The sequence below is a fragment of the Cydia fagiglandana genome, chromosome 6 (assembly GCF_963556715.1).
Source record: "Cydia fagiglandana chromosome 6, ilCydFagi1.1, whole genome shotgun sequence".
Classification (NCBI taxonomy): Eukaryota; Metazoa; Arthropoda; class Insecta; order Lepidoptera; family Tortricidae; genus Cydia; species Cydia fagiglandana.
Window position 1 is genome coordinate 17,428,718 of NC_085937.1, and position 12,966 is coordinate 17,441,683.

At 39.4% G+C, this 12,966-nt stretch overlaps 3 protein-coding genes across 3 annotated transcripts in view; all 3 read right to left on the reverse strand.

Moving 5' to 3' along the window:
• The window catches only part of LOC134665446 (thioredoxin domain-containing protein 17-like), a 325,334-nt gene extending 315,931 nt beyond the window's left edge, over positions 1–9,403 (reverse strand). Inside the window, exons 1-2 of the mRNA XM_063522421.1 lie at positions 9,240–9,403; positions 1,640–1,721 (exon numbers count right to left, since the gene is read on the reverse strand). Of these exons, the coding sequence (XP_063378491.1) occupies positions 1,640–1,721; positions 9,240–9,381 (224 nt within the window). The 5' untranslated portion in view covers positions 9,382–9,403. The remainder of the gene's footprint in view (positions 1–1,639; positions 1,722–9,239) is intronic.
• On the reverse strand, positions 6,746–8,811 carry LOC134665364 (uncharacterized). Its single transcript, XM_063522295.1, has one exon. The coding sequence runs from the start codon at positions 8,631–8,633 to the stop codon at positions 7,497–7,499; it is 1,137 nt and encodes a 378-aa protein (XP_063378365.1). The 5' UTR covers positions 8,634–8,811; the 3' UTR covers positions 6,746–7,496.
• Positions 9,404–10,402: 999 nt separating the features above from the next.
• On the reverse strand, positions 10,403–12,460 carry LOC134665616 (thioredoxin domain-containing protein 17-like). Its single transcript, XM_063522578.1, has 3 exons — positions 12,208–12,460; positions 10,969–11,050; positions 10,403–10,836 (listed from the first exon to the last, which is right to left on the reverse strand). The coding sequence occupies exons 1-3, from the start codon at positions 12,350–12,352 to the stop codon at positions 10,680–10,682; spliced, it is 384 nt and encodes a 127-aa protein (XP_063378648.1). The 5' UTR covers positions 12,353–12,460; the 3' UTR covers positions 10,403–10,679.
• Between the last annotated feature and the right edge of the window lie 506 nt (positions 12,461–12,966).

The window sequence follows — 12,966 nt, forward strand, 5'->3', positions numbered from 1 at the left end:
TCAATGAGTGAAGAAAAGTGAAGAACTATTGGAAAAGGGTGGGGATCAGAAATGTTCGGGAATGCATGTTTCACATTCGACATGTTCCTTAGAAGAGCTTGTTCCCGTATTACACCCTCCCTACCATAATAATTTTTCGTCAATTTCAAATACATAACATTCTCATAGTTAGGCGACACTGACTAGTCCGAGCCTCCGCCTGTAGGTACTATTCTTGTGCGAAGCGGTCACTGCAGGGTATCACTCCCCACTACACTATCATCTCAAAATGAATCATTTGTTCTGCAAATAGACCACAAGGACAGATTTACTTGTCTGACTCTACTATGGACAGCTGAACAAGTTCCCTGAACTCCAGCTATAGTTATGCCTGTCTCTCTCTCGTTTAACGTATTCTAGTTACTAGTTATCACCAATTGGCATTTAACAGGTGTTCAAATGCTTAAATAAAACCAGATTGGCCACTTGATATTTATTTTGAATATTCTCTAGAGATGCACCGGATATTCGGTTACTATCCGGTATTCGCCCTATCCGGCCAGTATTTTAATATCCGGCCGGATACCAGATAGTGCCCTACTATCCGGCCGAATACCGGATAGTACCATTGCTTGATTTTGGAGTAAACAAATTGGATTTAAGAAACAGTCACGGTCATAACGGTCATAATGCGCACCTGAAAAACCGAAATGTAGGTGCAGCTCTGCTGGCCGATATTCGGCGGCCGGATATGGGATATTCGGCCGATGGTCAGGCCGAATATCCAGTATCCGGCTAAACAACTATCCGTTGCATCTCTAATATTCTCATATCGAATTAACATTCCCATCCCTAGCTGTCTTGTATACAAGACAACGGCGACGAGGAACATGAAAAACGTTGAAAACTGGAGCAATTTTTTTGATTGCCTTATTATAAAAGAATGGATTTATTTATCTGCTTTAAATGCAATTATTTTAAAAATCAAAGACCTAAAACATTAACACGAGTGTAAAAATATACTACAATTGATGTTTTTTCACATTTACCGAGCGGTTGAATTTGTGTCTTGTATACAAGACAGCGGCGCCAGTGTATCGTTCTATCTTTGTCTTGTATACATGCCAACGGCGGTCAAAGGGTTAATTACAATTATCCATTATAAATTGAACCGTAAACCGTAACGGACGGTTACAGTTTACGGTTCAATTTATAATGGTTAATGGCCAAAAATGTTTAATTGCATTAACGTTTCGACCAACACTAATCTGTGTTACAAAAACAACTGTACCTAGAGATAAATCCCTATTTGGAAAAGTATTTCAGGATGGCGTGAGGATTGCAGATAGTTATGGGGCATAATAGCACAGAATAAATAATAGATAATAGTTTCATTCTCTACTATTGATGCTGATTTGTACCTTATTGCTTTGCAATAAGGTTTACAAAATGTCAATTAACGATGTACTTACCTCGAAATCCAACCAGAATGTCTTTCTCTTGAATAGGTAGCCCAGGAAATTTACCCAAGAATACCTAACACCTCTCTTTCGATCTCTTTGCCCACCACTATGTAGTTAACGAAACAGATTGAGGGTGTAAATGTGTAATATTTAACAAGACATTTCCGCGAAGCAATTTAATTGTTAAAATAACTTACAATTCTCTTTCACCGCAGTCTACATGCACAAAGATTAGCTCCTTCTTGACTTCGCGCAGAAATGCCCGCACTATTGGCTCCGCTATAAAAAACATGCATGTCTCAGTATTGTTGCAGAAGCGTCAACGAAGCCATATTTTATAGCCAATGGCGTTTCAAGTAGGGAATGCAAATCGGTTATTTTTTGTATGGAAATAATCGGTTATTAACCGAAACCGCGGTTATTTCCATACAAAAAATAACCGATTTGCATTCCCTAGTTTCAAGTCTACCATTAATTGCTTATCACTCATATAAAGTTGTTTTTTTAACCGACTTCCAAATCCCAAAGGAGGAGGTTATCAATTCGGTTGTATGTTTTTTATTTTTTTTATTTTTTTTTTTATTTTTTATGTTTGTTACTCCATATCTCCGTCATTACTGGACCGATTTTGAAAATTATTTTTTTGATTGAATGTATATGCATACAGATTGGTCCCGTTTCTGTCAAAACCCAGTTCTGATGATGGGTTCCATGAGGAATCGAGGGAACTCCTCAAATCTTAAAGGCATACATATAGTGATTTTTGGGTTTTTATCATCAAATCAAGCATATGCATCCAAAAGAGTGACATTTGATGAAGTGGAACTGCTGATGATGATCAGAACGGAACTCCTCAACGACGCATAGTTCACGGTTGGCGATTTGTCCTCTTCGTTATGTTTGTTAAGAAAATTCAGTTTTTAATGCACATTTTTGTCAAGCTCGAGTTCTGATGATGGGGTCCATGAGGAATCGAGAGAACTCCTCAAATCTTAAAGGCATGCGTATAGAGATTTTTGTATTTACATCAGAAAATTAAGCATTTTCATTAAAAACTGTCGCATTTGATGAAGTGGAACTGCTGATGATGATCAGAACAGAACTCTTCAACGACGCATAGTTCACGTTTCGAGATTTTTCCTCTTCGTTATGTTTGTTCAGCAAGTTAAGTTTTTAATGCACATTTTTGTCAAGCTCGAGTTCTGATGATGGGATCCATAAGGAATCGAGGGAACTCCTCAAATATTAAAGGCATGCGTATAGAGATTTTTGTATTTACATCAGAAAATTAAGCATTTTCATTAAAAACTGTCGCATTTGATGAAGTGGAACTGCTGATGATGATCAGAACAGAACTCTTCAACGACGCATAGTTCACGTTTGGCGATTTTTCCTCTTCGTTATGTTTGTTAAGCAAGTTAAGTTTTTAAGCCACATTTTTGTCAAGCTCGAGTTCTGATGATGGGATCCATAAGGAATCGAGGGAACTCCTCAAATATTAAAGGCATACGCATAGATTTTTTTGTATTTTCATCATAAAATCAAGCATTTACATTAAAAACTGTCGCATTTGATGAAATGGAACTGCTGATGATGACCAGAATAGAACTCTTCAACAACGCATAGTACACATTTGGTGATTACGAATTTCGATTTTGACTTGGACTGGGTCCCGGACTCGGACCCAGAACCGGACTCATACCCGGATCCGGTTCGGACCCGGACCCGGACCTGGACTCGAACCCGGGCTCGGACCCGGACTCGGACCCGGACTCGGACCCGGACTCAGACCCGGACTCGGACCCGGACCTTGACCCGGAAAACCACTAGGATACCTTAACTAAATAAACCACTATGATTACCTACCATAAAATGTGTAAGTATATAAGTATGATGATGCAATCTTACTAGCCCCTCCCGCTTAAACCCCCGTACACCGCACCGCATGGGCCGTTAAGTGGGTTAGGTTAGGTTTGAACTGCGATCCTCACAGAACTGAACTGCTATCATTCTCATTTCATCTCATTCTCATTTATTCGTGATAAACTATAACATACACAAGTAAATAACAACAAAGAAAGTTAAACATAAAATAAATAAATAGTTTACCACGAAATGGTCCCGCCTCAGCATAAAATGCTAACCCAAAAGTCAGCGCTGATCTTCCGGTGAGACCATTTGTGGGTCACGAACGCAGCTGTACGACACGGCCCCATCATAAAACAGAACGCGACTTGGCGGCGGAGAGTGGATGGGCGGACGGGCAATCAGCGCCATCTGCCGGTGAGATGTCAAGATGACATAAGGCCATGTCGTACAACACGTGCTGTTCAATAACAAGTCCATTCATTTTATTATTATCTTCTAAAACGACTAAAACACTAGTATCAGTGCATAACACTAAAGAAAATAATCGTGATTACATGATGAATTAAAAGAAAAGTACAATCTTACAACAAAAAACAAAGAATACTACCTATAGGTGATTAAGGTTTACAATTACAAAAAACAAAAAAAAAGACTGACAATGGAATAAAATAAAGCTTGACTTTTCGTTTTTACGAGTTTTTTACATGAAGAAGATGAATTATTACTTAAATATAAATATAACGCACAATAGTGATGCAAGAAGAAATGAGAAAGAACAACAGTTTTCAGACGCATTGAGTGAAAGTGAGGATAGGACAGAAAAGACAGGTAACCTATATTACAATATTATTGATTTGCCCACAAGTATATATAAAAAAAAAAGTAAAAGTAAAACAATTAACAACCACATAATTATAGGAATAAGAAATTACACTAAAAGAAGCTAGTATCATGTCTTAAAGTCTCCTGTTGCCGCTGGTGTTGTAGTGTACATAGTTTAAGCTTGGCTTTAAAACTTATTATGCTTTGTAGGTTCCTGAGGGGTGGAGGAATGTTGTTCCAGCAGCGGCTTGCCGTGTACCTAAAGCTCCCACGAAAAGCTGCCGAAGCATGTTGAGGTGTCACCAACTGCACACTGCAATTACGCGCCCCAAGTGACCTACGGGTGGACATCCATGATAACTTCTCGAAGAGATACAATGGGGACTTGTGTTTTACTACGCCAAATAAAAGATAAGCCAGATGAAGCTTGCGACGGTGTAGCATTTTGAGAATACTGTGCTTATTTAGAAAAGGAGTCACGTGGGCTCTTGGTGGAATGTTGAAGCAGAAACGAGCACAAGCATTTTGTACCCGCTGAATAAGTCGCTTTGTTTTTGCCAGAAGACGTGGACCATAAACCAAATCCATATAGTTTAATTTAGACAGAACAAGTGTTTCAATCAACTGAATGCGCAATGTTTCATTAATGAACGGTCGTATGTTATATAAAAGTTTAAGCCTGTAGAAACAGTTTCTCACAGTTTCCGCAACATGCTTTTCAAATCTGAGTTCACTATCTACAGTTAAGCCTAAATTTCTAGCCTCATACACTCTTTCAATGGGTTCACCCGATAACATAACATCTCTAGCAGGTCCTATGTTGCTCAACTGAATTTTGGTGCCGAATATCAGATATTTTGTCTTAGATGGGTTGAGCATAAGACTATTGTCTAGTGCCCAAGATGCTATGTTTGCAAGATCTATATTAAGTTTTTGTATAGCACTGTCAATTTCAGATGGTTTACAGGAAATGTATATCTGTATGTCATCTGCATAAATATGATATTTGCAGTGTGTAATATGAGTCCCGATGTCTGCTGTATATAAAATGAACAGGATTGGGCCGAGTATCGATCCCTGTGGTACACCTCTGGAAAGGGCCATTTTACCTGAGACTTTAGCTGATCCATCACTTAAGCTCAGTTTAACATACTGCTGCCGCTCACTGAGATAACTATGAAACCAACGCAGTGCACTGTTATCAAAGCCATAATAACTTAGCTTAGACAGCAGCAGGTCTGTATGAATGCAATCAAATGCCCTAGAAAAATCAAGCAGTACAAGTAGTGTGCACATGCCCTTATCTTGTGACCAAAGTATGTTGTCTGTGACATCTAGCAAGGCCGTCACAGCGCTGCGCCCCTTCCTGAAACCCGACTGCACATCTGGTAAGATACCGTTACTCTCAATGTAGTTATTTAGTTGTTCACACACAATCTTTTCCAGTATCTTAGACATACATGGTAGAATGCTGATAGGCCTAAGGTCCTTTAATTCGGAGGGGTTAGAGGTTTTAGGAAGTGGGCGCACGATGGCCACCTTCCAACTGTCAGGAAAAGTGGATGTTAAAATAGAGGTGTTTATCACATCAGTCAGTAAGCCTATAGTATAAGGAAAAGTCATAAGCAGCATTTTTAAATTAATTAGGTCATGCCCTTCTGCATTTGATTTGAGTTTGGATACAATTTTTAGCAACTTATCTGAGCTAACTGGTTCAATATGAAATTTCGACTTGTTGTAGCTGTTGAACTCAAAGTAAGTTAATTGAGAAATTGTGACATGTGACGCAATTGGTATGTTTAAAAAATGTTTATTTATTATATCAGGGTCGCTGAAAGTAGATGGCAATTCTAAATTATTTTTAGGCAGAATGGTAGATTTTAGATTTTTCCACAGAGATTTCGGCTCCTTAATTTTATTATTTATGTTGTAGTTAAAGAAAGCTAGTTTTTCATTGTATATGGCCTTATTTACTGTTGACTTTAGGTCCTTATAATAAAGTCTTTTACTCTCAGTCCCTGTCTTATGATAATCTGCGGCAGCTTGATCACGTATACGCATCATCAGTTTCACTGTGTCTGTGATCCAAGGATGTGAGGGTCCCTTTATTATAGATGTTTTCATGGGTGCATGCATGTCAAATATATTGACTATATGCCTACTCAGTGCTTCCACCTCGTCATTAACGTTCGGCAGCGCAGACATCTGATCCCACAACACACTACGCAAATCATTGTCAAAAAGAATAGAATTGATGTTATTAATAGGCCTGTGCAATATAGTGTAGGGCTTTGGTTTGTCCCGCTTAATCGCGAACTCGCACATAACAATACAGTGCCCAAGGAGTGACCCTACATGCTCAATATTAATTTTTTTGGCAATTAAATCGGTGCAAACCACATCAATAAGTGTTTGGCTTGTATTTGTAAAGTGCGTTGGCCCTGTCACAATTTGTGCTAAATTAAAACTGGAAAGGAAATGGTTAAACTTTGTTGTTTTAATATCATATGCAGTTAACAAATTAATATTAAAGTCACCCAACAGAATTAAATGTTCATAACTAGTCAATGAGCTAATGGTGTCAGATATTGCGTCTAGGAAAAGGTCAACGTCCTGCCAAGGTGGGCGATACGCAGTGCCAATTACTATTTTTTTCCCTTGTACTGTCATGTGTATCCACATTTGTTCTATCGTCTTGTGTTTGGGGTCCACGGGATGTGGTAAGTTACGAGCTGTGACATTACGCTTTATGTAGAACCCGACCCCCCCACCACGTGAGCGTGGGCCCTGTGGTCGCGGAGTGTGGCGCAGCCTACACCCCGGGAGCACAGGGGCCCGACCCTCATCCCCCCCTCTCAGCCAAGTTTCATTAATTGCTAAAACATCCATATCCAATCGAGTGCAGGTTGCTATGAAGTTATCATGGTTTGTGCCCAACGAACCCGCGTTGAACAAACCGATACGTAGCTGATTTCGACTCATTTTACATAGCGTTTAAAGATAAGGATAAGCGGTCGGCTAAACAGAACCGGTTTTGCATTGCAACCAGATGCGGTGATCGTGAGCGAAATGAATTTGAGGTTAATTATGCAAATGTGTTTTTCGGTGTTTGGTTGTATAAAATAAGTAGGTATTCGAGTAAATATAGTGAAAAGTACAAAAATATTTAATATACTAATAAGTGTAAACATTGTATTCTGATTAAAATAACAAGTGTAATGTGTGTATTGATTGTTTACGTGTATGGTGCGTTTTTCAGTAGTGTAATAAGTGTTAGGCGGCAACAGTAACAGTGGTAGACAGACGTTGGTGGCAGACAAATGCACTAGCAAGCTACATATCAAACTAATATTGTGGACAAACCTATATTGAGCCAAAAACACGACCTAGGTCTAGTTCAGTGCGAATGCGGTGTCGGGGCGAACTCGTGCCTGCCTGCTGCCGTGCGAAGATCTTTCCGTCCCGGGTCCAGACGTACCTCCAAGAGTGCTGCTGCTTCAGCTCCCGAGCTTTATATAAGAGACGTCGGTTGTGAGGAGTCAATCGCTCGTTCACATAGAAGGCACTGGTACGACCAGGGATGCCGGTGCCCTCCGTGGTGACCCCGCGGCGCACGCGCGCAGCCTGGAGCAGGCGATCCCTGACGGCGCGGCGTGCCAGGCGCACCACTAGCGGCCGCGGCCGCGCTGCTGGGCCGTGGAGACCATCCTCCAGCTGAGGTGCGCGCCCCACACGCGCGGCGTCGACGATGTCGTGCTCGGTGAGTTCAACTCCCAACTTTTTACCCAAGGTTGTCACTAAATGCATAGCGTTTTCGCCCCTACTCTCCGGTACGCTGGATATTTCTATGTCATTTAGTAACAACTCTTGGTCGCGGTCGTTGAGCTCCAACCTAAGCTGCGATACGGTTTCGACAAGAGAGTTGTCGGGGGCAGTCTGAGACTGAGGTCTGCTCTCCAACGACTCGACACGGGCACAGAGCGCGTCGATGCGCCCCTCGCAGTTGTCGATCCGCCCATCGCAGCCATCGATCCTGGCTGTCAGGCTCTCCAGGGATGTGCGAAGAGCGTGTATCTCCTGGCTCATCACGCGCATCTCCTCGCGGAAGAGCCGGAGCTCGGTGACCAGCAGCTGCGTGTCGGTGACGCGGGTCGAGTCCAGTCCATTGTCGCGCGGGGTGGTGTTGTGTCCCTCCGTGTAGGACACCTCCATGATGGAGCTGTGACCCTCGGGCTCCGTGGGGCTCAAGACGACCTGGGTCCGTGCACCCCGGCACATGTTTATATTTTCACACCGTATTGGTGTGTTTGTGTTGTCCCTCCGAGGCTCGACACTTTTACACTCGACACACTTCCACGAAAGTTTCTGGTCAGGTCCCATGCCATTATAAAAGTCAACTAAAACATTCGCACAAAGGAGGTCGTACAGTTTTAGGCAGTTGCAGCATTTCAAAACTCTCCCGTCGGTTATTTTTCGAAAGCATCCTCCACAGCTTGCCATTGTAAATTGTACTGTACGCCTACGGAATAAGTTTCAAATTGCACTAAATATCAACGACACACTGATAAATGCGCCCGCGCAGATTCTAACAGCTGATTGGCTGTCACCGGTCAGCTGACCCGAACAGATGATGACTTTACACTGAATGTTTAAACTGTGTTTTATAGCCTAAATTACATTCGTACACTGCACAATTGTTTTTTTTTTAGTAGCCTCTCTTACTAGGATTAGTATTTAACACCAATTAAATTTTAGAACAGCTAATTACTAGGTTTTTTTAGTAAAAATCACGGAGCGAACGGAAAGTACGTATGACAGCTCTGACGTACGTCACGTGACCCTCAGAGAAGTGGGTTAGGTTAGGCTAGAACTACGACCCTTACAGAAGCGAAATGCTAGTAGAAAAGTGGGTGGTTTTACCTCCTTTTCTACATAGTGTACCATCTACAATAATCTTTCACCGGCCCCCATAGAAGTCGGTTTTTTTTTCTTAAAAATTATTTTACTTAAACACAATGGGGAAATCCAAAGGAAACGTTCTAAATATTGTTCGGTAACTATTGACGGGAAAATAGGTATATTCTTGAGATAATACCAAAGACTTACCGACAACGCAATCAGGGCACCAGCTCGTACCATCGGGCAGCTTAGAATCAAAGTAGAAGTACACGGGAGGCCCTTGAGGGTCTATATTATCCGTATATTTTACGAACTCCTCAAACCCTTTTATAAACACCTGAGTTACCATTTTGCACAACCGACTGTTCAATTGCAAACAATTTAGTAATTTATCTAAAGCTATCTAAAACTTATCTTGCCCGAAGATAATTTCTTGCATTTTCCGTAACTCGTGAAATTACACTTAAATAGCAATATGATAAAACTCAGAATAGCAGATTTTTTTGCTAAGACGCTGTCTTAATGAAAGTCTAGAGAAAATTTATTGCATTATTGTAAACGTGAAATTAAACTTTAACGAAACTGTGATAAGGTTCATTATTAGATTTGATCGCCGCTATAACACTGATGTCTGTAACTTTAAATAGGTATTTAGGTGGCAGGTAAGTAAATAAGCGTTTCTAATGAGTAGGTACATGTTCATATAAATAAAACTCATACAACATGATTAATGACAATAATGACCTATTGTAATCAACAAGCGTAGCTATGGATATGCATATAGGTAGTCATTTTCGTTTGATTTATCTAAATCCATTTGTGTATTTATTTTGTTCGATCACGTAAAGCAGGTACCTCCTACAATATTATCCTCACGTTTTATGTAATCTTTATGGCTGAAACCATGTTGAAACGACTATATATTTATTTATAATAGTTATCCTACTTCTTGGCTACTATGTGGCGTAAAACGTAGCGCGGGAAGGGACCCAATAAGGGTCGATCTAGCATATTGAAAATTGCTATGAGACTGGACTGTTGAATGGGGAGAGCACAAAACATTAAGGCAGTCCTAACGTAGCACCTTTGTCCAGCTGTGTATGTGTTGCCGGTGATACAAGCACAGTATTATTCTGATGCTATGATGAGTAATGTCACATTACGTAGCCATTTTTTCTGCACGCATTCGATTGCGCCTATACTGCTACATTTCGGCGCGCCTATACGTGCCTCCACGCGGTTTCAAATACGAGCTAATACGCCAGTATTTTCTAGTCTGAAAGTCTAAAACCACCCTTTATGTAAGACTAATTTAAATAAAACTTTTAATTCAAAATAAAATACTGATGAGCAGAAATGAAACAGTAACATCTTAAAAATTATATATATTTACATAAAAGATTATAAAAGCATGCCAATTTCACTTATCTGGAAAACAAAGTTCATACCTCCAAATACATCTTAACATCAATACTCTTTTAAAACCTTAGTAATGTGAGAAGGTTGACAGTTAAGTGTATTTTGAGGTAAGAACCTTTTCAACATAGGGTAAGCTACCCTATTGTCAGCACTTTAATACATCAGTGCATGGTGACTTTTCTATGACTTTCATGGGATAATTTACCCTATAAAACATATTAATGCACTTTACTCTTCATCTTCTTCGAACATCATCTGCAGCAGTTCGCGCTTGTTGCACTGGCTACCCTCAAGCCTTTGGACACCTTTCCATCGGAGCAGTGTCGGAATGACCATGAGTTTGGTGCGGGGGTCCGTCCTGAATGGGCACATTTTGTCTTTCCAGCTAAAAATAAATAAAAGACACTATAACAGAAAATAGCAGCCATTTTAAAAGTACAACTACTTAATAATATAGGATGTTACATTAATTTCTTCAGTCATTTCAAAGTTTTAAAAAAGTTTATGGTTTTCTTACTAGTCTCTGTCTCCAACATCCACATATGCGAAAATAATGCTTTTCTGTAGTTCATTGAGGTAAGCCTGCACTATAGGTTCAGCTGGAACAAAAAAAATAGGGTTTATTTTATATCTTACAATTCATTAATTAATTTAAATTGTACCAACGCCCACACTGTTAACTGACAGTTCATAAACCTTATTACAAAAGGCATAAGGTCCACCAATGGACAGTTAAGAGTGTGGCCGTTTGTACTTGTAAAAAAACAAGGGAAAAATTCAATCCATCAACTAATAACTAGTGGTAAAAACCATAATGTTGTTTAGGAAAGTTTATAAAAGGTAGGTTTAATGTAGGCAGCACTATCACTTTGTGATTATGATATAAAAGATATCTTTTTATGCTCAGATTAACTTCTATAAGAAATTAGGAAAACTAGTAACCATATGTCGGACTCCAGCGGGCATTGTCGTGGCATGTCAGAATGATAGGTAAGGTTCGCAAATCAATCAATTCACTTTCGAGTATTTGTACTTAGTATTTGGTACCTAGTATTTATAATGTGAAATTCCAAATATCATAGCAACTAACTGCATTATTTATAAACGTACTTGGACTACACATAAGTCAAAATGGCGAAAAAATTCGTTTGGCTTTATCCGTCACTCAGACAATTGCAGCTGTGAGAAAGGAACAAAATAAATGAGTTAACTGGGCATGTCAAGTTCTATGAACACGGCTATGTTACAAATACTAGGTACATTATAATACTCGTAAGTTAAGATTTTTTTGTAAACCTTACCTTGCCCTCAAACTGCCCCCTATAGTCCGACGTATGCTAGTAACAAACCCATTTGGCAATAAATACACCAGCCTCTACCATTTTCTTTTTTACTAGATAAGAAAAAGAAATAAACACGACGGCTTTTGCTTTTCAGGGTATCAAGAAAATTTGAGTATTCATCAAAGGTATTTAAATGATGAAAATCAATTTTTGGCTTCTTTCTCTTAGACATGTTAACAAAAATAAAATAAAATGACAAGCACACAATAAACTTTTTTTAATATCATATTAAACCTACATCGTTGTTTATTTGTTTATTTTTGTTGTAACCAAAGAATATAATACTCACTAGGAGGTTGTAACTGTTTTATGTTTACAGGTGGGAACATGTAAACACATCAAAACAAATAACTTTGGAAATTGCAGATAAAATTATCGTTATCCGTAGTGATTCAATAAGTTTTCAGACTCACCCTCAACGCAATCTGGACACCAACTACTTCCATTAGGCAACTTAGATCCGCTAAAAAAGAAGAACACCGGCGGCCCCGACCTAGCGATGTCTTCGGTGAACTTGGAAAAGGCATCCATCCCTTTGATTTCTACGCGAGTCACCATCTTCAGGTTTTTCTTATGGTAAGGTGTTACACCGCCCACAAATATGAGCTAATAAACAAGCTTTAAAATGATTTTAGTGATGATAAGCGGAAACACCGGATCGGATGACGGATGACGACGTTGACGACTGAAAAATGACATTGACACATGTCAATAACATTTTATCCTGTCGAAGCCACTGTTAAATCTGCCGAGACAAGTGATTTTATTATAAATTTTATTATAAATATGTTGGTTTTTTTTTTAATTTAACTATACTTGGTCAAGCATATCTTGTCAGTAGAAAAAGGCGGCAAATTTGAAAAATGTAGGCGTGAAGGGATATTGTCCCATAGAAAATTTGAATTTCGCGCCTTTTTTTACTGACAAGATCTGCTTGACCAGCTTTATTTATTTATAATTAATTGTATGGACATTTAGTTAATCTGATTTATTTTTAGATAATTTTACAGAAACAGATGCGAACTCACATTGCCGCGTTTATTCAAACATTGATGTTGTATCTCTTTCTTCACTATGGCGAACGAAAGTAACGCCGCTATATTTCGCAATTGTTCGTCGACTTCATAAAATAATGGAAATGCGTAAAACGGATCTTTATTCGAAACGGCATA